The sequence below is a fragment of the Mytilus galloprovincialis genome, chromosome 1 (assembly GCF_965363235.1).
Source record: "Mytilus galloprovincialis chromosome 1, xbMytGall1.hap1.1, whole genome shotgun sequence".
NCBI lineage: Eukaryota > Metazoa > Mollusca > Bivalvia > Mytilida > Mytilidae > Mytilus > Mytilus galloprovincialis.
The window spans coordinates 16,313,180-16,338,816 of record NC_134838.1 but is presented as its reverse complement, the minus strand read 5'-3'; the positions used below and the strand labels follow the sequence as shown (position 1 = coordinate 16,338,816).

Below are 25,637 nucleotides of genomic sequence, written 5' to 3'. Positions count from 1 at the left end.
TTTAAAGTTTAGACAAAGAAGACTTAACAAGATATTTTCTAAAATCATGTCTTAAAAATAATGGCATTTAAAGCCTCAGATCAACACAAAAAGTTTGATAATATTTCAGTACAACATGTAAATGCTATAATTTATGCTTCAACAACAGTTGGTTGTCTACTTGGAGGCTGTGAAAGTCCAACTCCTCTTGATGTCTTTCCTACAGACCCCCATGCCACACGTTTAGCTGCAGCACCACCTTGTACTTGAGTCTGGAGGAACTCTGTGATTTGTTTTATAGCATCGTCCATCTTGACCTGTAGATGTTGTACTTGTTCACTGTTTTGATCGGTTTCAGTCTCCATTCTGTCGAGCTCAGATCTATTGTATAGACCTCTATATTTCAAGTAAGCTAACATGGCAACATGCATCCTCCTCTGTAATGCTTGTAACTAAAATTAAAGTTTAAAAAATACAAAGATGTCTCTTATGTATTACAACAAATAAAAGAGTTGAGAGTATAATGTCATGAGACTGTCACCAAACAGCAAAATATCATCAGATGTCTTTTTAGTGTCATTGGGTTTGTGTCTCATTGACATATACAGATCTGTTGTTATTCATTTCTAGGTTAACTTATAACTTGAAACATCAGTATTGCCTCTTAAAATGAAAATTAATGTCTTCATTATATACAAATTATATGAATATTAAGTAAACATGTTATAAGTTAACCTAGAAATGAATAACAACAGATCTGTATATGTCAATGAGACACAAACCCAATGACACTAAAAAGACATCTTTCAACTCAGTATTCAATGCAGCATTACCTTTTGGTTTTGTTTTATAATTTGTTTCCATAATGTTAAATCGTGGTTCTTTTAATTATCATGCATTATAGTTCAATTCATGGTTTTTCTTCAATAAGACAATGCCTATTTATCAAATAAACAATTCTCCATTTTGATTGTTATTGGAAAGACTTCAAGCATCTTACAAACATGACAGACACTAACAATAACTGGTCGATCTCTTTAAAAAATAGCTTCTGTTAATTTGTGTTTTGTTTTATTATGAAGTTATAACTATCATGGATTTAATCAAAATATTTCCTTAACATATCTTTTTTCTTGGTTTCAAAAATTCCAATAGGGAAAACATTTCTTTTTTTGGCAGAATTTATAAGCCTACCTGTGTAGTGTCTTTAATTTGTGCTTCAATCTTGACCCGATCATCAAAATTATTCATCATTTTATCTTTGACAATCATGTGTTCATTCTGTAATTGTCTATATTTAGATGCCAGCTCTTTATTTATCTCTAGTTTGTGAGATTTCTGCACCTGCAATGATATTTTATAACATGAAAAGAAGGGAAAAGTCAAGAATAAAACAAAGGACAGTTGAACCTAGTCAGATGGAAAGATACATCTTACTAATATTTGTTCTATAGACAAATTATAGTTAAGCTATTACTTATGGTTACTGTTAAATTGACCTTATTTCAAGTGTAAAATTGTTCAATAAACCATGAAAATAATGTCTTCATCATATGAATCCTGTCTAACAGACAGGTCAAGCTAACAATCATTCCATTTCTGTACAATGCTGTTTTTACCAACCCATTTTGCCAGTTTTACTTTTAGGATACTTAAACATTCATTGATTTTCTTTCTGCACAGACTTTTTAAGCAGCCAGTATAAAGAAAAATTAAGGCTACATTTTTTATCAGGAAAGTTTGGATATAGAAGTTAGTTTTATACATTAAAGCGACTACACAACCCTATACTGTGTTTGGTTTTTCAATATTATATAGTTGGAAAAAAAGTCCTTTTCGTAGGATTGATTGTAATAATCCCCCAAAAATGTAAACTGACTGTTGCTCAATGAACCATGAAAATTGTGTCAGATGAAATGTGATTAGATGAACACATAAACCATCTAATCAGTATAGAGAAAATACAGTTGATCTTTTACAAGAACTGAGAACTTGACCATACAATAACAAGAGTGCACAAGCTGAAATGTCTCGCCTTCTATACTAATCATTGATATTATGTTGATAGTCCTAAGTATAAAGCTAAGCTTTATTACAACTGTCAAATAAACTTAACATCAACCAAGATAACTAAACAAAAACCAATGAACCTTGAAAATGAGGTGAAGGTCAGATGAACCATGCCAGGCAGACATGTACAGCTAACAATGCTTCTATACAACATATATAGTTGACCTATTACTTATAATTTTAAGAAAAATAGACCAAAACACAAAAACTTAACACTGTGCAATGAACCGTGAAAATGCGGTCACGGTCAAATAAAACCTGCTTGACTGACAAAAAGATCATAAAATATTTCCATACACCAAATATAGGTGACCTATGGCATATAGTATTAGATAAAAAGACCAAAACTCAAAAACTTTACTTTGACCACTGAACCATTAAAATGAGGTCAAGGTCACATGACACCTGCCCGCTAGACATGTACACCTTACAATCATTCCATACAACAAATATAGTAGACCTATTGCATATAGTATGAGAAAAACAGACCAAAACACAAAAAATTAACTATAACCACTGAACCATGAAAATGAGGTCAAGGTCAGATGACACCTGCCAGTTGGACATGTACACCTTGCAGTCCTTCCATACACCGAATATACTAGCCCTATTGCTTATAGTATCTGAGATATGGACTTGACCACCAAAACTTAACCTTGTTCACTGATCCATGAAATGAGGTCGAGGTCAAGTGAAAACTGTCTGACAGTCATGAGGACCTTGCAAGGTATGCACATATCAAATATAGTTATCCTATTACTTATAATAAGAGAGAATTCGACATTACAAAAAATCTGAACTTTTTTTTCAAGTGGTCACTGAACCATGAAAATGAGGTCAAGGACATTGGACATGTGACTGAGTGAAACTTCGTAACATGAAGCATCTATATACAAAGTATGAAGCATCCAGGTCTTCCACCTTCTAAAATATAAAGCTTTTAAGAACTGACCTAACGCCGCCGCCGGATCACTATCCCTATGTCGAGCTTTCTTCAACTTTTGTTGCAGGCTCGACAAAAACTTGCTGAGTATTGAACCATTTAATTTGATTTGAGAGCAGGATCATGTTTCCAATATCAGACACACATGTGCACCTTAAAATGATTCTTTTACTCAACTTTTGTAGAGATATGAATCTTATTAACTGTAGGGATCACAAAATCATGGAACTTTGCATATTGCAACTCTGTTGAGTGTTCCTCCCAAGCTCCACAAAAAAATGGGTAATTTTATAAAGGGTCAATTAACTTTTGCACTTTTACCTCTGATTCTCCTAGGAATTTTTTTCGTTGTTCTATCATTTTTCTGTGGGATGCTTCATTGTCTCTGATTCTTCCTAAAATCAAATGCATGAATTATGTATATGTATATGATGTTTGTATAGTTCACATTCAATGTAATATAATGCAATAAAACTGAAGTTAGAGAAAGGAAACTAATTTCCGGATGTATAAACGAACAAGGGAAAAAATTAAATAATCTCCCCTGTCATGGCAGAGGCATAAAACACAATCAAAGAACATATAGATATAGAATCTATAAAACATAGAATGATATGTTAAATTACCTAAAACTTCTTCATAGCTTTTTTTCAGGTCGTCTTCAATCTTTTTCAAAGATTCCATTTGTAAATCAAGTTCTTTTCTTCTTTCTCTGAAATTGAAAGAAACAGTTAAAATAACATCAGCAGCTAATCCCCATACCTGAATGAACCAAAATAATAAAAGCAGACATGTCGAAGTCAACTTAGCCAAACATATAGTTTAATTAAGTTATTTATGCTGATCTTCACTGCTATTCAGGGATATCTCTACTCAAAGAAATTTGTGGAGTCATGGTGGTGTGGGTACCTTACAAGCAGGGGTCATAATATTGATTCCCTGTCTGGTCAACCTAGGACAAAAATTGCTTCTACACAGCATTAAAAAGTAAGAGTAAATACTGATTGGCTGAGAGTTAGAACTATGTGTCTAAATAGGAGCATCATATGGCCAGTGTGGTAAAACACAGGAATCATTCTTTTATCACATAGATATATATAAACTCATTTTGGTTGAGAGATTGTCTTTCAAATGTTATAATAATCTCATCTTCAATATGAGAGAAAGATGGCCATTTCAATGGTGCACATCAACCCAACTTTCACTATACATCAGTATAGCTGGTTTCTATAATTTCAAGATCCATGATAAGGCAACAAAGACATAAATAACAAATATACTTACTCTAAGTCAACTATAGCTTTTTCTGCATTGCTCACTAGTTTTTTAAAGGTGACCTCTTCCCTGTCCATATCATGTATTTGTTTGTTCATCTGTTCTGTCTTCCATTCCATGTAGTCCAATCTCTTCTCTAACTTTGTTACATCATCCTGTTCACAAATAGTTATGTATTAAATCTCATTTAAGTGAAAGATCAAAATGAGAACCTATAAAACACTTAAAATCATAAATTCAATGTATTTAAACTATAGTGCTAACGAACTTCTTTGTAAATTAATTCTGTACTAGAAGTTCAAATAATCTGCAAATTCTGTAACAGTATGAATTTACATTTTTCATTTTAGCGTTGTGGCTAAAAATATCAATTCAAACAATTCTTCTTTAATGTATATATTTGGAGAAAAAAAATTCATGCACTCAATAGATAACTCAATAGATAATTCAATAGTAACTTGTTGAATGTAATAATATTGATGCATAAACAATCAACTATATAACAGTTATAAATATAACAAAAGAATTCTCAACATGCTTGAGATATTTTTACTCAAAACTCAATTTAATACTTTACCGTGAATATGGGCTGTATTAAAAAAATGTAAATTGTGTCATATATTTTCTTTTCAATATTCTTAGCAGAACAATCTGATATTTCTTTGCTGATATAAAATATCATTAATGCTGTCATTTTCTCTTAGTTTACTGTTCTTAAACAGTTCAAACACTAAGGTTTTTCTACCACCAGGCAAAGATGACCATAGCCTTAGTTTTATCTACCTACCTGTTCAGGGATGAGCCCCCATTTTGTTTTGATGCTTTTTTAATTCAATATTGAGAAAAGCACAAACTAAAAAAGTCCACTAATTTTCTACACTGCATGTGCTGTCAGTTAACAGATCCCTTATCTTAACAAGTAATCATTTCCTTGTGTAACTAAATTCCTTGCCCTTTATGTTACAATGGTAACATTGGTTGACTTGATGCATGTTGTGACAAATGCAAAAGATACAGAAACATGATAGAAAAAGACTTGAAGAAAGAGCACCAAAATTCATTTTAAAGTTATACAATCCATAACCACTGTACTGCAGCTCTGTCCCCTGAACTAAATATACCTTAAGATGAGTATGGTGAGGTTCCAAGTTATTAATTTGCTCCATAAACTTATTCCTTGATTCTTCTTTCTGTTTTTCAGTCTCTACCATCTGTTGTCTTATTTTTTCCTTGGTCTGAAGGAAAAACATACAGAGTTATGATTATCAAAGTTACAATTTGTCATGTTGCACATGTTGCACATTTGTTGGCAAATGAAATAAATGAAATGTAAAGTCCAAAGGCTAGTATAATATATAAAATGTCATCAAATGTGGCAGTAAATTTTACTTTTACAATTTAAATGCCCAATAATCTACAAAATATTATTCTTTCAATAATAAAAAAGTGTTTGGGCACATTACTAAAATGAAACAGAATTATCAAAGATTTGCAGATTACTCACAAGCATCATAAATATGTGAAATGTTTGCATAAAATGCAGCAGTATATCAATGCAATTATTCATAATTCAAATTATGTTTAGTATAATTTTTTGACATAATAATTGCCTTTTTATTTAACTTGGTCATCTTTATAAAGATCAGTTTAAAACTGTTCATAACATAAAAAATTGTATCATGAAACAAATAAATCTGTTTGAGTTTTTACCTCTGTCTTTTCCCTCTTTGTTGATCTGAGTTTTTCTACTTTAGTTAGAACAGTAGTTACAGCTGTCTGCACTTCATTGGCTACTTTCTGTGCCTGGAAATATATATATACAAAATAAATGTATGTCATTTAAACATTTACTAATGCTATCTTTCTTGAAAGATCATTCTTCTATCATATTAATCTCACTTCATCATATTTAACAAAAAAAATATATTGAAACCCCAGAGGTGGAATAGTTAAGGAGTTAAAACAATCAATGTTTAGATATAATTGAAGACAGGTCATTATCAATGAGAGGGACGAAAGAAGGATCAAAATCAGGAAGAAACACATGTCTGCAGAATCCTTTCATGTGACACCATTTATCATATTATTACAAGGGGAGGTCATCCATATAATTTCTGCAAAAAAAAAATTATAGACAGTTTTATAATAACTTTGATCATCCTCAATATTGATTTAAGGTTAATAGCAAAACAAAACAATATTGAAAAACTAAAAAACCTGAATTGTCAATATAAAAACATTTTTTTTTTAATAATTTGTATTTAAGAAAAGAAACACTGAAATATCGAAATCAAAAGAAACATGTGATAAGTTTTTTTCTAGAACAATAAGAAGTTTGAAACCATATTTTTTTTTTAACATGGCCTTCAATCAAAGATGTACTATTGAAAGTATCTTATTCAATTGAAGGCCAAAATAATGCACACTTAGTTAATGCTTCACAATGTGAAGTGTTAGTAAAATATACTGCATTCCCTTTATTATAACTATAAAACAATCATAAAATCAAACCTGAAACTAATCATAAACTAGATATCATTGAGATGGGAGCCATCTCTGTGGGCCCCGCTGTCAATAACGTGGGGTAAATAAGTTGTATGGATAATCTGATATGAAGCATTATTTGAAGTTATTACATAGTCTCATGTGTGATTTTGATCTAAGATTTTAAGTTAAAACTGATAAATATTCTCATCTTACTTTCATAGTATAATAGTGATATGACTGCATGATGTGAACTCATTGATAACTACTCTAAGGTGACTTCTGGATATATGGATTGATGTTTGAACAATATGTTTAAAGGTGCTGCCCAATTGATATTTGTCACATATTTTTAGAATCATGCCTTCAATATATTATGACCCACCAAGTATAAAGTATGAAATATTAATGGTTCTCGAGAGGTAGAGCGGACACAATTTGTTAAGAACAACGAACAGATGGACAGACCGACAGACTGATCTTAGACCTAGGATGCATACATTATGACACATTCTCTTGTGTTGGTTAATATATATGTTAAGTTGAAAATGTTTGTCAGGTATAAAGTATGAAATAATAACAGCTGTCCTCTCAAAATATAATGTGGATCAAATTTGTTAGCGATGGACAGACCAACAGACAGACAGACCTTTGACCTAGGAAGTGGTACATATATCATGACACACCCTCTGGTGTTGGTTAAAATAGATGTCAAGTATAATATTTGAAATCATAACGGTTTTCAAGATATAGAGCGGACACAATCTTCACCACAGGACACAGGGTTGTCAACTGAAACCAAAGTTTTTTTGACGTTGACCTTTGACCTAGGAAGTTGTACATACATCATGACACGCCCTCTGGTGGTGGTTAAAATGTATGACAAGTATATACTTTGAAATCATAATGATTATCTAGATATGGAGCGGACACGATCTTCACCACAGGACACAGGATTGTCAACTCGAAACCAAAGTTTTTGACCTTGACCTTTGACCTAGGAAGTTGTACATACATCATGACACACCCTCTGGTGGTTGTTAAAATGGATGTCAAGTATAAACTTTGAAATCATAATGGTTATCTAGATATGGAGCGGACACGATCTTCACCACAGGACACGGGGTTGTCAACTGAAACCAAAGTTTTTGACCTTGACCTTTGACCTAGGAAGTTGTACATACAACATGACACACCCTCTGGTGTTGGTTAATAATCATGTTAAGTATTAAGTATGAAATCATAACGGTTCTCTAGATATGGAGCGGACACGAAAGTGTTACGGACGGACAGACGGACGGACAGACTGATCACTATAGGGCGACCCGCCGTCGGCGGGGCCCTAATAACAACAATTCACACATATATATGAATACATGTATATATACAAAACATTCAATTTCAAGTTAATATATAAAAGCTGCATATTGGAAAAAACTGCTCCTTTTGTCAACACCAGATCAAACTGTTAGAATACAAATCAGGACTTATTAGATAAATAGTCCCAACAGCTGAAAAATCTAAATAATACAGCCAGACATTGTTAGAATACAATAACCCACTAGTATCTCAATAGTATCCAACCCCAATAATACAGACAAACATTGTTATAACACTATTACTAAAAAAATGCCCAATAATACAGCCAGGCATTGTTAGAATACAATAATCCACAAATTTACAATCCCAAAATAACAACCATACATAGTTATAACACAATTACTCAAAACTGCCCAATAACACAGCCAGACATTGTAAGATCACAATAATACAGCTTGTCATAGTTAAAACATAGAGCAGCATGTTTTCCTACTTTAGCTGCCTCTTTATTCATAGCTTCAATTTTTTTTTGTTCCTCATCCTCATCGTCTTCCTCCTCCTCGCTTTCCCCAGAGCTAGAGGCTATCTCCTCTAACACTTTTCTTCTCCTAAACTAAAAGTGTCATGCTAACACTGTCAGATTTAAGTTAAATAATACAGGCATAAGACTATCATATATCCTAAAGAAGGAAATAAAAATCAGACTGATGTGATGACATTTAACTTGCAATGATAATAATCTCAGATAATGACCAATCTCTACATGCATCAAGTCTTGTTAAAGGCTGATTCTCAAACATATTCCATCAGGTTTTTGCTGTCTAAGTGGATGGACAAACATTTCTTTATAAGCCAATTCCATATTTTGTAAAGGAATTGACCATTCTTATCCATAGAAAAAGAAAACAATTGTTTTTATAACTTAAAGAGAAATACAAATTTTAGAAACACATTTGTACTTTTTTTCTATTCAAATTTTCAAAATCTGCATACAAAATAAACCCAAACAATTTGTCTTATTTTACCTTATCTCTCTTTTGTGTTGTATCTTTCTTATACTTGACTAAATCGGTGGAATCAGAATTAATTCTGGCTACAAGGACAGATTTCGTGTGCATTTCATCCTTCACTTGTCTCCTTAATGTTTCAGCAGTAGCCTAAAATACACAGTGGACACACAATTAATACAGTTTTTATACATTTTCAGTAATAATTAATAATGTGTAAAGCAGTGCATGAATTTGTTACTAAAATGTACCTTGTACGGGGATAGTGCAAATTATAAAGGCAAAGTTGAAATTAACTAACCTTTATGATACTAAGAATCATTAACCATTGAAAAAATTCTATCTATAGCAGTATTGATTAAATGTATTTGGCGCATAATATTCTTTGAAAAAAAAGAGCAAAACTAAAAGCATTTTGTCAATAATAGTGTTACAAATAAAAAATGTTTTCTGAAATAGTAAGTATAATCATATAAACTGTCCTAGATGTTTTTTCCCTATCACTATTAACGGTCAATTATTTCTGAAATATTATAATATATGGCACATTGGAATTAAATAGCAGATCCTATTCATCAATTTAACAAAGAAAATATTCACATTAAATCATGAAATCACACCTAAAATTATACCGAATTGCAAAATAGAAATCTTACCAATTGATATCATATATAACACACAAGAGAGATTTTCACCATAAAGTGTAAAACAGAACCTGTCCTATTATTACATGGGACAAACAGTCACTAGCAAAGATGATCACACAAATGTCAACTGTATATAATAATTGTGTAATATTGCACAAAAAAGGGCGTGTAGAAGTTAACTGAAAAAAAGAAAGTCAGCTATCAGTGACAACAGTGTCAGGTTCTTGGAAAAGTAAAGCAGAGGCATACATCATCTATCAAATTCATAGAGGATGCACTGATGTCAGATTCTTAGAATAGTAAAGTTGAGGCATACATCTATCAAATCAAGAAGAACAGGCACTCATTTTAGATTCTTAGAATAGTTAAGCTGAGGCAAAACTCTGTCAAATACAAGAAGAAGAAGTGACTGTAAAATCAGACTTAAGAGTAGTTTTTATCATTTATACATGTTTTCGTGTCATTTCAGGTATCTGAAATTCAACTCTTTTAAAAGGTATGTGTCTAGGAAAATCTTGACTGGCTTCAAATAAGAAATCATTGGTCCTTTCTGAGAACTATTTGACAGAAGGGTATAGATGTTTGGAGAGATACCATGATGAAATCATGAGATTCAATAAGAACAACTGGAATCAACAAATTTTTCATGCTGCCAAATGTAAATATATTTGAAGACATGTTCTGACTATGGTAACTGAAGTTGCATTAAATAAGTGGCATAACAATTGGTAGTTCCCCATTATTTGAAAGTTTAAAAAAAAGAGTTTTCACTTATCTGTAAAAAAAAAAAAGACCAACAAGAATAAGTGTCTACAGGAAACCATAAAATTGTGGTTATTAGAATAATTTTACACATAACTTAGTAAGTTCATAACCTGATGAATATAATTCAGTGGTTGTTGTTTGTTGCTGTCACATTTTTTTTTCCTGTTCATTTTTTGTACATAAATTAGGCTGTTAGTTTACTTGTTTGAATTGTTTTTCATTTGTCATTTCATGGCGTTTTATTGCTGACTATGGGATATGGGCTTTGTTGAAGGCCATACAGTAATATAGTTGTTAATTTCTGTGTCATTTGGTGTCTTGTGAAGAGTTGTCTCATTGGCAATCATACCACATCTTCTTTTTTATATGTTTCTTAAATTGCAATATGAAATATAAACATTGCATTGATGTACAGATTAAATCTTTCAACTTAGTCTTAATTAAAATAGTAGAACTTTAACAGAAAAAGAAATAGTTATATTATTTCATAATTTTTGTTGTGTTATTTGAAGCTTAGAGGTTACAATTCCTTTCTATTTATCAGATATTTTATATTATGAAGATAGTTATCAAAAGCTTTAAGAATACAGGCGCCATTTATCTATCAGATATTTCATATGATGAAGATGCAGATGAGTATAAGATGTCAGCAACATTCTTCAGATGGTATTATAGATTTGCAATACAGAAAGGCGTAAAGAAAAAAAGAGCTGTATATTTAGAGAAATATCAAAATCATCATTTGGAAAAATCTTTCTTTCCTCCATACAAAACTCAGAGAGCAAATATAAATGTTGAGTTAAGACTATTATTACAACTATTGTTGGTCAAGATATGACAAACAAACCTCATTTTATTTTAAGACTAAAAGCAGATTTGATCATGCATAAATAAATGAAAATAAGTATTTAACTCAAACTTTACACTTCTATGGTAAAAATGAATATATCTAATATATCTGTAGTTTCTAAGATGTCTAACTTTAAACATAATACATAACAAATAAAAGCAGTGGATATAAAACCTAAATTATTTCACTTCTATTTAAATTATATTCATCATTTCTAAAAAAAAAATTTTACAAATATGTGTATTTTTAAAAAAAAAGTACTGTAACAAAGAGTGTTAAAATCTGAGAGGCTATATTTGAAGCAGATGTGGCCATACATACCCTTCTATGCTGTTGTATATAGGTATCAAAATATTAAATTATGTGCCTTTGTGCTGGTCGGCCATTATAGAATTATTTCTACATGGAATATAGATGTCATTTAATATCATGGAATTAATCTAACGCATTGAATAGTAATAATCCCTTTTAAACATTTAATTCTAAAAATGTTGTATATTGCCTTCAACTGCTGTAAGAAAAAAAATCTGGAAAAATCATCTTTTTAGCATGTAATGTAATATCAAACGATACTGCAGACTGATAATTTTGCATTGTCCGGCAAGGAAACCTTGTAGGTTACTGTAAATAATAACAACTTGAAATTGATTTTATAGAACATTGTAAAAAAAACCCTGATAAAATGGAATCATTACAGTAAAAAAGGAATAAGCATATAATAAATATATATAAGTGAACTTTCAACTAACTAATTATATAGTAGAAGGTATATCATGGTGATAAAGATATATTTCTACCAAAACAGTGATGAGTAATATGAATAATGTATAATTCATGTGACCTTCCTTTTATTCATATCTGTCAACATGACATTTACTTTGCCCTTTTCATTAGATTTGAAAAAATGTGTATTTGTAATGTAATGGTAAAAGGCTGAAGTTATTCAAATGTAAGTTATAGTTAATGGTAATTTTCTTAGTTCACATTCTCTAAATTACAACATCTCCAGAGGCTATGTGCCATGCATTTGTGTGCTTTGACTCATGTCCTTGTTTACAGCAAGGGGAATATCTTGTTTAAAAAAAAACCTGATAGGTGTATCATATGATACAATAAATTATTATTAATATACTGGGAATATCTTGTTTTAAAAAAACCTGATAGGTGTATCATATGATACAATAAATTATTATTAATATACTGGTCAAGAAATGATGTAAAGGTACAACAAAATCATCTATTTTGACCTTAAATTTGGTATGCTGATTGGCTATAATGCTTGTAACTATGAAAAAGCAAATAATTCATAATTATGCGACACTATATAGCATTGTTTTTTTTAGTTGACAGATTCATCCAGTCAATCAATACTTCTCCACTTATTGTAATGTTGGGAAATTGACTTTGTAATTGGGATAAGATGAAAAAAAATCTATAAATAGAGATGTATTCATCTATCTAAAGCATCATATTTTGGACCATACAAGATACTTATTGTCTCTTATCATTTTATATATTTTTTTTAATTAAAAGATATCATATATGATAATAACAAATAATAGAATTCTAGAGAAACTGTCAGAGCTTATTACAAGAACTAAAGTCACATGTTTATGTTAAAACCGATTTAGAACTTTAATAAAAAGTTATCATGCATATATATAAAAAGATTTCACAACAATCTAATACAGCACAAAAAAATTACAATTTTAACAACAGTCTTGTCCACAGGAACATTTTTATAGACAGATAAATAATAAGATTTGTATACCTTCAGTGATTCCTCCATTTTAAATGCTTTATCCTGTTCCCCTAACAACTGTTCTCTGACAGCCGAGTTAATGGCTGATATCTTGCTATATTCATCCTCTGTAACAGCCATTTGCTGTTGTAATCTTGCCTTTTCTTTGTGGATACGAGAGATGTTCTTCTCATCGGCCACCTTTTGTCTTTGGCTGTCATTAAAAAATAGGTGGTAATGAAAAGTTCAGGTTTATTAAATTTTGTTTAAAAGGTCTTTATTTGAAATTCCATTTTTTTTCTCCTAATGCAATTTTCACTTAAATTTTCATTATTTTTTGGGAAATGAGAAAATGAAATCAAATACATGTGTCACAAAGCAATGCACAAGAATAATCATTGAAATAGGATAAACTCTACCTTTTACCAACCTTCAAAATTTCCCAAATCAGGACTTAATGCTTATTCAACATAATTATGACTCTTGAGGAAAATAGCCTAATGCAAATTGCTGCATATAATATGTTCTACAACAGTTATTATTTTTTTTCCAACAAAGTCAAAGATGCAACAAAATCGCAAAAAAATCGTCCATACTAAATAACCTCTGAGAAAAAAATAATTCTACAGCATTTTAATTCTCTTGAAAAGTGTAAGAAAAACAGTTGTAACCACATCAACATTTTTCAAAAAGATATCTAAAAATATAAATGATAATGCTACAAATGAAATGGTCATCTACTGCTATTTTCTTTACATCACTGCGACCTTGACCTTATAAATATTATTGTTTAAAGAAAGTTGGTTGGTTAACATATAGTGTGGGTCTTATCTTAATATGAAAAGCCTTCCACAGCATTGTTTTATTGAACATATAAAGGCCACAATCCATTTTGGTGAGAGTGTTGCTCTCAACAGATTATCAACGAGATAATACCAAATTTTAAAAGGCAATTACAGCAAGTTTTGAGGTCAAAAGCAACATTCAAGACTAAATATGTATAGTGTTACTGATATCTGAAAGCTCATGTCTTGTGAATGTCTAATGGTATTTTGTTTATTGAAAAATAAAAAAAAATATAATTCTAATTCTAAGGACACACACCTCATAAATGAACTTTGGCTTCTTTTATTTTGGAAAATGTGTGCACATATTCTAGAAGTCAACTATTCTTCCTGTTGAAGTTATACTAGTAAGGAAGCTGTACCATAATTTACCCCTAGACCACCAAAAAGACCAGGATGTAAGTAGAAAGTTCATGAATTTAGTTAACTTGTAATTTCTTTAACATATTTGAAACTGTATATTTATATATAGTATTTTCTACAGAATATTAATACAATTTTGTTTTCAATTTTCATCATTTTATTATGGTACAGAACCCCAAAAAATCTAAATAAATCTTATGTAATTCACACATTTACTTACACTTCTAGCCTTTGTTTGCATAATTTTACAAATTATTATATTTCTGTGGAAAAGTTTCACTGTATAACAAAAAATTTAAATCATTGATTTCAATAACCCACAAAAACATTGTTATATTGTTATAACCAATTGCTGGGCTTTGCAAATTTTCAGAAATATTTCTATACCACACTGACTGATAGATATGCATTTTTGTTTTTAAAAAATCATTCTTCAATTCTGAAGAAAAAATGAGAAATCCTAGCTTAAGCCTACCAGTCACTGATTTTATCCATATAGTCCTGGACTTCCATTTCAGCCTCTTTATTCTTTAATGTGATGTTTCTTAGCCTAGCATCTCTGACATTGGCTCCTCTTTCTAACTCAGATATTCTTTTGTTCATTTTATTTTTCTACAATGTCAGCAAAAAAGAAAAAGTCTCAAAATGTTTTGCGCAACTTTATTTCTAGAATAGTGCAAGTGTTTGATGAGTGTATATTTTTAGCAGGCCTGCCAACTTTCCAGATTTATGTGGGTTATCCCCCATGAGAGGTGTTGACCTGAATTTTGCAATCCTTTATAATATAAACTGAAAATCACAAAACAGATATTCAAATGGGTTAAAAGGGTATTGAGGCACATACATACTCATCCAAATAATAAAGTAGTAGATTATTAACACTTATGACAATACAAGTAGACCATTATGTACTTGTGCGCTTAAAATCCCCCATGGAAATTTTGAAAAGTTGGCAGGTGTATTGTGTTACAGATTCCCCTTACATATAAATAGTTACATGAAAATAAACTTACTTTATTAACTCATCTTTACCAATAAGAGCTATAGGACTACTTACTCTAGTGTCCAGTTCACTCTGTAACTGTAAATTTTCATTATCAAGTCGATCATGTTCAAATTCAGCTTCTGTGATCTGTGTTTGTATCTCCCTAACCTGTTAATCATAAATCATGCTTACTTTTTACCTTTATTACACATATAAAACGGAATTGATCTTTGCAAAAAGACCATAACATTATACAAGAAAATTCAAATTAGACCAAATCAAAATGGATTTATTGATCTATGCCATTGATAGGGCTTGAGGATTAAAAATAATTTCAACTCTATTTGTTTTACAAAATTTACATATAAATATGTCAAATTACACCTGTTTTTTTTTTTTAAAGATGATTGGACCAAAATTCAAAAATCTAAAAAGCATTTATATTATTCAAGGAAACAAAAGGTTATTAATTTTAACAAGGATAAATTACAAAAAAAAAGGTTTCCATGAAAAAAACTATCAATTATACATGTACTATGACAATGTTGATGTTAACCATTTAAACAAACCAATACTATTTTGTTGATATTAATAAGATCATGTAAACATTTTTTTATCAAATTAAAACAAGAATGTGTCCATAGTACACGGATGCCCCACTCGCACTATCATTTTACATGTTCATTAGACCGTGACATTGGGGTCAATACTTTAAAATTGGCATTAAAATTAGAAAGATCATATCATAGGGAACATTTGTACTAAGTTTCAAGTTGATTGGACTTCAACTTCATCAAAAACTACCTTGACCAAAAACTTTAACCTGAGCTTCACACTATCTTTTTCTTTGTTCAGTGGACCATGAAATTGGGGTCAATACTTTAATTTGACATTAAAATTAGAAAGTTCATATCATAGGGAACATGTGTACTAAGTTTCAAGTTGATTGGACTTCAACTTCATCAAAAACTACCTCGACAAAAAACTTTAACCTGAAGCGGGACGAACGGACGTACGAACGGAGGCACAGACCAGAAAACATAATGCCCCTCTACTATCGTAGGTGGGGCATAAAAACACAGAAATGTTTCCATTCCATTTCTTACCTGTTTGGCTTTCATTTCCTCAGCAACTTTAGCATTTTCATTTTTGACATGAAGGACTTTAATTTCCATATCATTTGCGATAAGTTTGGCTTTGATATCATTGATCTGTTTGGTGTATGTATCAAACGTCAATCTTGACTGAGCATAATCATCACTGAAATAAAGGTCTTTGATTAAATTGCTGTTCATAATATTTATCTCACTTGTTTTTATAGGGAGCACAACCTTATTGTCTTTGTGTCTCACTAAAAGTCTGATAGCCTCCAAGAAGGATTAACAGTTGTCTGATTATCAAAGTGATATATCTAATATTATTATACCTTGCATATATTTTAAACAATTCTATTGGGTGAAATGTTATCACATGACATGGAATAATTCAGTTGTTTTTCATTCAATTGCAAGGAAGGATGAATAACCCCTAAAAATTTCCATCAGCTATGAATAACCCTATTATTCACCGGCGAATAACCTTTTGAGTTTGTTGATTTGTACTTGAGTTATCTCCCAAGAAAATGACGTCACAGACGTAAATGAACTAAATGGTAGCGATCATGTTACACTGGAAGCCCACCGAGAGACGAGAAAATAAGGTATTGGACATGAATAGAGTTCCAGCAGATGATGATATCTCTTATAAAGTAACAGTCCTTTTCAGGGCCATCAATATATTTTACAAAAAGATTCTACCTTTGTTGTACATTCAAGAAATTCTAGAACACAAATGTATTTTCAAACGTCAGCTTGTCTTTGTCATGTAAAGTTTAAAGAATATAGAAAGTGTTCGAAAGGCCTTTCCACTGTAAGTTTGGTATAATAAAACAATTATGGCCCCTTAGAATCGATGAATATCCAAAATTGTCAACCCTTAAAAAGTTATTTCACTTTGGGCTGCCCCTTCATTCAAATAACTGTCTCATTTTGACAATTTTGGATATCAACTTTTCACAGGCCATTATTGTATAATGTCTTCATGCCATATTTCTGTAACCTTTCTCTTCTTCAAGGTTATATTTTTTCTATTTTTATGAAAGTTCCATTCACCAATGTAGCAATGGCTTTGAAAAAATATAGATACAGAGTGTGAAATGCAGGTTATATAAAACAAAATTATCATAGAAATGAATTGTTCTTATGCTTTTTTTTGATTATTCAAATTAACTATACATTACTATGCAAGAAGATGCCTAGTGAATTCTTTCTTGAGAAGAAGGGGAAAATAGCAAATATATGGTTGGACATGTAATAAAAAACAATGGTAAAATTTTATGTCAAAGTCTAAATAATTTAAAAAAACAAATTATTAGAAAATAACTATCAAAGATGAACCAAAATCTGTCATTAAAAAAAATTAACTGCTTAATGCTGAACTTAATAGGAGGGATAATAATAATAATAGGCCGAATAAAGGGACATGACCAAAGTGTAAAGTCCTGCTTTATATGATTCTCTTTGAAGGCTCAAAAACAAACAAATAACCAGCTTTATGATTGAATATTCCTTGCTAAAAAAAATATAGAATAAGATTTTACAGTTGTACATACTTTATTTTATCCAATGAATCTTTAACTACATCAAGTTCACGTTTTATATGATTTCTTTCTGTTGTAGCTTTTTCTACAGCATCATTGGACTTCGCTTCTGTTTTATTCTTTCTCTTCTGAGTATTATCTAATTCAACATAAGTCTAAAAGATAAAAAGAAAAACAATGATCAAAATAATTTTAAGCCTTTTACCACAGTATAGTATCATAATTTACAAAACAGACTTGATAACAACTTCTTTCTAAAGTTTTCTTATCCGAGACACATAAATCAGAAATTAAACACAGTGTTAGGGGTATCCTATTACTTTTCGAACTTCTTCAAACAGACTAAAGAAGGATTTGCTTACTTACCTTTGACTGTGCATTCTTGATACTTTCCATTGCCTGTATCTCTAACTGTAATTTCTCTTTTACTAGAGGTCTGTAAATAAATAAAATTCTTAAGTATTCAAGTTCAAAACTCTAGTTACAAATGTATGGACCTTTGTTATTACAGACATGACTGTGTCAATGTTAAAATAACAATGCTCTATGACTTTTCATAGCTTAGATTTCGAATTGTACACACATTGGCTAGTAGCTGCTTTAAAGATCTTAGCATAGATACATCAATTTAAATCACATTATAATTTTTAACACATTTTAATAAACAATTCAATTTTGCCTTAACCAGAGACGATCATGTCCAGCTGACCCAGTTTTTGCATGCTTAATTATAAGAGAAGAGTTTATGATATATATGTGTCCACTAGTTATATAATATCTAGAGTTTACAAATATACAATGTTTCAACTATAACCAAATGCATAATTTTTCTGCTCTTTTATAGTCATGATGCAAGTTGTTCAGACAAAAAATGAAAGAGGTACATATTAGAGGGTGCTAATGCCCTTTACCGTCAGGCTTCAAACAGTCATTTTCGGCACCATTAAAAAAAAAATTTGTTAAAATTTTAACGTGAATAGTCAAAATATCCTTATCATGATTCGTCAGATGTCTCAAATAATTATCGTTACAATTATTTTAGGAAAAAAATAGCATGATTTATCAAATTCAGCTGATCTTTTTATCGTCTAAAAGAAAGTGTACATTTTATCGTCATGCAATAAAAATTACTATTAACGTCATTTGGCAAGAATTATTACCATTTAACGTCATGAAGGTACCCCCAATACTACCCTGATATTAACACAGTCAATCGACTTACTGCTAAAATGTTCCAATTTTTGGTTTTATTTTTCAAAACCTATTTTTCCATTATACAAATACAGTTAATTTTACATAAATATTGATATGAGTTTTATTATCATAAATATTCCTGGGTCACTTTAGTAGGTAACAGAAAATTCATATTCATGGAAAAAGAGTACTACCTATGCATTATTTTACATGCATGTACTTACATGTGTCTCTGCACAAAAGTGATTTCTTCTTTTAATCTTTGGTTATTAACTTCAGCAGTATGAGTTCTCTGGTGAATTCTTTTCTCTGTTCTACTACTGTAGGAAACATGCCATGTAAGTTCATTCAAATCCATGATACATGCTTCATGTTCTGAAATAATTATACAAAAAAATTCTTAAAGTTTGTCATTTAGTGTTAATGTATACTTCATGTTCTAAAATAATACATGCAAATGCATAGTGTGATAAAATTGTAAATATTTGTCCATAACTGAAAAACATAAAATATGAACTACCATCAAGATAGTTTTCTTTTGTGTCATTAAGATGTATATCTATAACTCCTTCTAGTAGTATATCAGGTTCTATATGTTGCTTCTGTACTTCCCTATATTACTACTGAATACCTATTTTTATTTTATTAAAGGTTTGAAAAATGAAGTGTAAATATTTTAAATTATGGACAGTTAAAAAAAAATTGAGATTCAGAAAATGTTTCTTTCCTAGTCTATACCAGGCACGCAATAACAGTAACTAATCTAAAATCAACAGACATAAATTAACAACAGTTATCAGTTTAACATTTTTGATTGTCATAAACAATAAAATCGGGAAAACAACTTTTTTTAAATCCATAAGTATATGCAATATACATCAAATTATCCTCTTCTCCAAAATTAGTGTATGCTAATATTATTGCTAATTAAACTTATTCCTCCTTAAATAAGAAGTTGAACACTTAAATAGTGCTGTCTTTGATGACTTTTTAAATAAAAAACCTTGTAAATCTGAATATCTTTGTTATAAGGAAGAAAAGCGTACCTCTTTGTACAGCTATTGGTAATTCCCTCATCCTGACTAAACATAGATGGTCTATCTTGTCATTCAGTCTAACAACTTTTTGTTTTTCATTTTCAAGTGCTTTTAAAATGTCTATTCTGTCATTTTCTAATCTAGCAAGTAGGGTGACAACTTCATCCAACACATCTTCAGCTCCTAAATATGGCAATAAGGCACTATCTTCTTCTGAAAATACACACATATATATATATATAAATACTTGGGATTCTTTTATTTTCATGGGAACAATTTTTAATAGATTGAGGAAAACATGTTTTTTCTGGGCATTGGATTTCATGGTTTTGTCAAAGTCTGCATTCAATCTGATCAAGGATTTGTAACTTGTTGAACATTTAAAATTGTGGGCCATCAGTTTCCATGAATCATTGAAAAATTAATATCCAATGAATAATAATGAATTCAGAGTACATATTTGTAATATAAAACTTGCATGCCACTGTTATCTTGATATAGATTACTTCTAATGAGGAATTAAAATTTTCATGCATTCTGTGATGACCAAAAAACAAACAAAAAGAGAGCATAAACTGAAATGTCAAGACAAAAACTGTAGATTTCATTCTATTTAGATTTAATGTTTTTATCGATTATTGCATACTTTACCTTGAATTGCTCCAATTCCTGTGATTGAAAGTTGATTGGCTGATGAAATGGATATAGTTGTCCGACCTGATGCTGCACTTTGTCTCCCTTTAGCACTTCCTGTTGTTTTGATGACATTATGATGTCCACTAGCAGCAGAAAATCTTAACTGTTTTTTACTTGCAACTGTGAAAAAATATCAATAGTTTCTATAATTATACAGTTTACTGATGTTGTAAAGGAAGGGGATGAATGAAAACATGTCAGAAACAATTAACACAAACTTAACTGGTTCTGTCAACTATTTAAGTGCCAGTATGTTTCCAGAAAACATTGTATAACTTATTTATTTGGTCAGAATCTTAGAATTTAACAATTAAACAGTTAATAAATATTAAACAAGGAAAAAGTGGAATCTTTATTTTGCAATTAGTCTAGCAGGTAGAAATGCTTTTTCAAATTCTAACAATTCAGAAATCGTGTGTTAGATATCAGTTCATTTGAATAGTCCTTAACCATTTCCTCCATCAGAGGTGGTTTTAGGGGGGGGCCAGGGGGCCCGGGCCCCCCTTTTTGGGAAAAAAATTGGTTGCTTATATAGGGAATCACTGAAGCGTGACTGGAGCAGGCCCCCTCTTAGGTCAGTCAGTGTGCCCCCACTTATGAAAATTACTGGATCCGCCACTATCCATAATGATGCTGTTTGACACCTGTGTAGTACCTCAGTATCCCATATGAAGAGCATTCATAAGAATATCTGACTTTAATTCATTTGATGAAATATTTGTTTTTCGCAATGAATTAATACTTTAAAGCATATTTTCAGCATTTTATTGAAAAATCCTATGCGAATCAAGTATGCAAATAAAAATTCCATTGAGGAAAGGGTTAAAACATACATTACCTGGTCTTACAGAACAGGGTCTACTCTTCTGTTCCTCATCTCTTTCTCTGAACCACTCTTCTATTATGTTTTGTATAAGTTCTAGATGAGAAACTGCCTTCTTTACACATGGTGAGGTGGCTTTTGTTAGTTCACAACTCTTACGTCGGAATATTTGAGGTATCTTTGGCCAGTCTTCAGGCAGTGGATAAACTTTATCTAAGAAGTATAACATTATAAATTACATGTAATAGGTCATTGTGGTATTAAAAAATAAGCTTAGAAAACAACTTTCTATAAAATGTATATGCACACTATGTAAAGCCTTTTGATATTCCTTTTTAAATGTCTTTTGTTGCTGTTTCATTCTCACTGACATACCTGCAAAAATGAATGTATAACAAAATGAATCACCTATTTTATCCAGTCCAAGATTTAGGGAAAAAATACCCAATTTTGTGTATGTTATTATCTTATAAGCAGTTTTGATGACAATATTTCAATCAGATGCTCACTCTTTTTTATTCTTTAAATTAAATTAAAACATAAATTGAGAGTTCAATTCAGATAATATTTCCTGTACAGAGTTCTGTGATAGAACCAACTAACTAAATTTCTAGGTCGATAATCTACCTGCAGTTTCAGAAAGATCCTCTTCATTTAGACCATCACCGCTTGAACCAATAAATGTGGCTATAAACAAATAATAATCAATTTCATGACATGAAGTTAAGACTTGTTGACAAACACAAATATAATCAATGATACATAATACAAATTTTTTTTTTTTAAATTCTGTTGGGACATCTATTCTATTTACTGTGTATTGGTAACAATTTTTAAAGTACAATCAAAACTAACTTATCAACAGGAACTTTCTAGAATCAAACTTGCAAAGTTAATGTCTATCATAATATTTAGATGCATAATTTGAGGAACTCGCTTTTTCAGTTTTCTTCAAATGTTGCAGACTGCAATGTCTAGATAACAAATCATTTTTAAATCATTTTCATTTACCTGTGTACATTATTATTTTTGGCGGCATTATGTTCAAGGTTATGGTTGTCTTTCTGAAATTGCTTTACATCTCACCCTTATCTTATTCATTATATATTTACATTGTACAATTGAGCAAATATATTCGTTCAGTGCATGTTCACTTGTGTTAATATGTCTTTTGATTGAGTTAAGTCATTTCAATTGATATTTGATGGTGTGTCTTTCAATGTTGTGATGTTACACTATTGTTTCAGGTAACCTACATATATATTAAAGCTTTAAACCCGCTGCATTTATTTGCACCTGTCCTAAGTCAGGAACCTGATGTTCAGTGGTTTTCATTTGTTGATGTGGTTCATAAGTGTTTCTCATTTCTCATTTTTTATATAGATAAGACAGTTGGTTTTCTTGTTTGAGTGGTTGTACACTAGTCATTTTTGGGTCCCTTCATAGCTTGCTGTTAGGTTTGAGCCAAAAATCTGTGTTGAAGACTGTACTTTGACCTATAATGGTTTACTTTTACAAATTGTGACTTGAATGGAGAGTTATATCATTTGCACTCATACCAAATCTTGTTATACCTATTGTTTATGTCATGTGGAAGTGATTTTTTATATATATACATGAAATTGTTTGATTTTATTTTATGGAATAAATATATTCAACATTTACCTTCAATATCTTGAACTGCATTATTAAATTTTTCTTGACTTGAAAACCTTTCTCCCAGTGAATATGAATCTGGTCGTTTTTCAACTTCCTCAACTTTTACTACTTTTGCCAGTGACATAGTCTGAAAAGATCAACAAGTAATACATTAATATTCATAGATGATAATTTTAAGATTTTATATGTACATGTGATAAATTATGAACCATTTATGATAATTTTCTTCTACTTGGTGAATTAGATTATAACATGTTATATGTATGCATGCTAACAAATTACTATTAGCATTTTTTTCCAGAACATTTTACTTTTGCTTTTGTGTTTTAACCTCAAAAGTGCATGCTTCAGAGTGAGAGTGTTTTTAAGATGCTTTTTAGAACTTTTTTGTTACATGTTTATATATTAATATGAGCTCTTGCTTTCCATGTTTAATTGTATGTCAGTGTTCTTCCCAGAAATTTTGGATAGCATCACATTTGGCGTAAGAAAAAATGTATTTTTTTCAATGTAATTTGTCGTGTTGTGGCAATGCTCTATTTCCATTATGATATATGTTATTGTTTATTACAAAATGTATTATATTTTTTGTAGGCTATAGGTCCTTATTTGGTAAATAAAATATTCTTTTCAACCATATTCTTTGTGCCAGTATTGTTGAATTCATGATTGAGAATACAATTAAATTATAACCATGATAACAGTATTCTCAGTTTATGTTTTCTATATTCATTTATAGTTCCAGAATTATTTTTTCCTCTTGGGACAAATAAAAATATATGTGTGGTTCCAGTTACCCTACCTTCCTAGTTAAAAAAAAACTTTATCATGTCTATGAAATATATTGGTTCATGGTATTTAATGAATCAGTCCCAGTTGTTTCTTTTTATCAAAATGATATATATTCTTAACAAAGTTATCGAACAAAAAGTCTGTTAATGCTTAGTTTTCTCTTTAGGTATCATTGTTTTCTGACTACTGTGCCATTTGTGCAAATGAAATTATTATCGTCAAATATGGATTTTTGTCATATCTGGTCCAGTTCTGACCAGTAATTTACACTAAAATATTAAATGGCCGCCAAAAGCAATGAAAAATACGAAAATAAACAATGTTTGATAAGGGATTAAAGGTGATATATTTTTTATGATCATAAGTGGTAATTAGATAAAAGTTCAAAATTTAGGACATGGCTTTGCCATATATAGAAACGAGAAAAATAACATCCTCAAAATAATTATAGCGTCACGGAAATTATTATAGCGTCGCAGTACCGCGACGCTAAAACGGCCTGGGGAGAACACAGTATGTGTGCATGACTTGAAATGTATGTTTTGTTTGCTGTTCTTTTGTTCTGTCGGTTTAAAAAGCTCTTCAGAGCTTATGTTTGTATTTATATTCTTATACTAACTCTAAATAAATCTATCTTATGTCTAGATAATTAAAAAAACACAAATTAATGTTTAGATGACTAGTTAATATAATCCAAAATGTAAAATGATCTAGATTCCAATTTCGATTTTTTTTTTAACTAACTGCCCCATTTTATCTGTGGTTATTTCAGGGAAAACCTGTCATATTATATTGTAACATTGAGTCATGAGACATGACAGTCACATGTCTTGAAGATACAGTGCGACAGGCATAAAACATATCTGATCTTTATTTCAACCCTTCGGAATTTTTTTCAACAAACTATTCTAATGATGCATTTTGTTAACATTGATCAAAAATGGTTAAATAGGTCAGTTTTATTAAATTTGTTCTAATATCTAAAATAAAAAGCAACTTTGAATATGACTTAAATTTGTCAAGTTGTAGTGGTGTTGTTGTTTGTAATATAGAAACCTAAAAACCTGTCACAATAATACACACACATGCAAACCAAACTGATGAAATATAGATGATACAAAAACATATGACACAACGATACTGTTGCAATTTTCCTATATTAATATATCACTACCTGGGGTACTGAATCAACTGTTGCAAGTGCGAATTTAACTAGGTGCTGAAGTGACTTTAGTTCATTATCTTATTATTTTTATGGCAATCAAAATAGTATATACAAAGAATCAAAAACAGAATTGACAGACACACTAGTTTTTTAAACACCTACCAATATTTTCACATCATTATTTTATAAGAAAAATTGTTAAAGAATTCAAAAGTCTTGTTTGATAAGTTGATTGAGCTGATATTTTTTTTGTTCATGAGAAAATTTTATCTAGTAAAATTTTGTTTGTGATAGATCCACCATTTTGACGCCATTGCAGTTTCTAAGGACAAATTTGTAACGTGACTTTTCATTGGTAT

General features: G+C 30.5%; 1 protein-coding gene across 2 annotated transcripts; it reads right to left on the bottom strand.

Annotated features, from left to right (window-relative positions):
- On the bottom strand, nucleotides 1-25,600 carry LOC143067261 (coiled-coil domain-containing protein 178-like). Of its 2 annotated transcripts, none has more exons than XM_076240372.1 (21): nucleotides 25,441-25,600; nucleotides 23,328-23,448; nucleotides 22,290-22,349; nucleotides 21,678-21,875; nucleotides 20,795-20,959; nucleotides 20,153-20,356; nucleotides 19,331-19,481; nucleotides 18,279-18,348; nucleotides 17,925-18,067; nucleotides 16,381-16,534; nucleotides 15,347-15,442; nucleotides 14,765-14,901; nucleotides 13,112-13,295; nucleotides 9,097-9,228; nucleotides 5,978-6,070; nucleotides 5,389-5,502; nucleotides 4,277-4,422; nucleotides 3,619-3,704; nucleotides 3,314-3,387; nucleotides 1,174-1,323; nucleotides 1-431 (listed from the first exon to the last, which is right to left on the bottom strand). In XM_076240372.1, the coding sequence occupies exons 2-21, from the start codon at nucleotides 23,443-23,445 to the stop codon at nucleotides 132-134; spliced, it is 2,775 nt and encodes a 924-aa protein (XP_076096487.1). In that variant the 5' UTR covers nucleotides 23,446-23,448; nucleotides 25,441-25,600; the 3' UTR covers nucleotides 1-131. The 2 variants fall into 2 exon arrangements, with proteins under 2 accessions (XP_076096487.1, XP_076096497.1); XM_076240382.1 differs by lacking the exon at nucleotides 25,441-25,600 and adding an exon at nucleotides 25,288-25,429.
- Nucleotides 25,601-25,637: the final 37 nt, after the last annotated feature.

What these genes read in the sequence shown, in the direction of transcription:
- LOC143067261 (XM_076240372.1), bottom strand. Translation starts at nt 23,445, where the DNA reads ATGTCACTGGCAAAAGTAGTAAAAGTTGAGGAAGTTGAAAAACGACCA. An exon ending in AGGAATTGGAGCAATTCAAG is followed by an intron (nt 20,357 to 20,794) that starts GTAAAGTATGCA and finishes GTGTATTTTCAG; the next exon opens with AAGAAGATAGTGCCTTATTG. An exon ending in CAAAGAGGGAAAAGACAGAG is followed by an intron (nt 5,503 to 5,977) that starts GTAAAAACTCAA and finishes TTTTTCCTTCAG; the next exon opens with ACCAAGGAAAAAATAAGACA.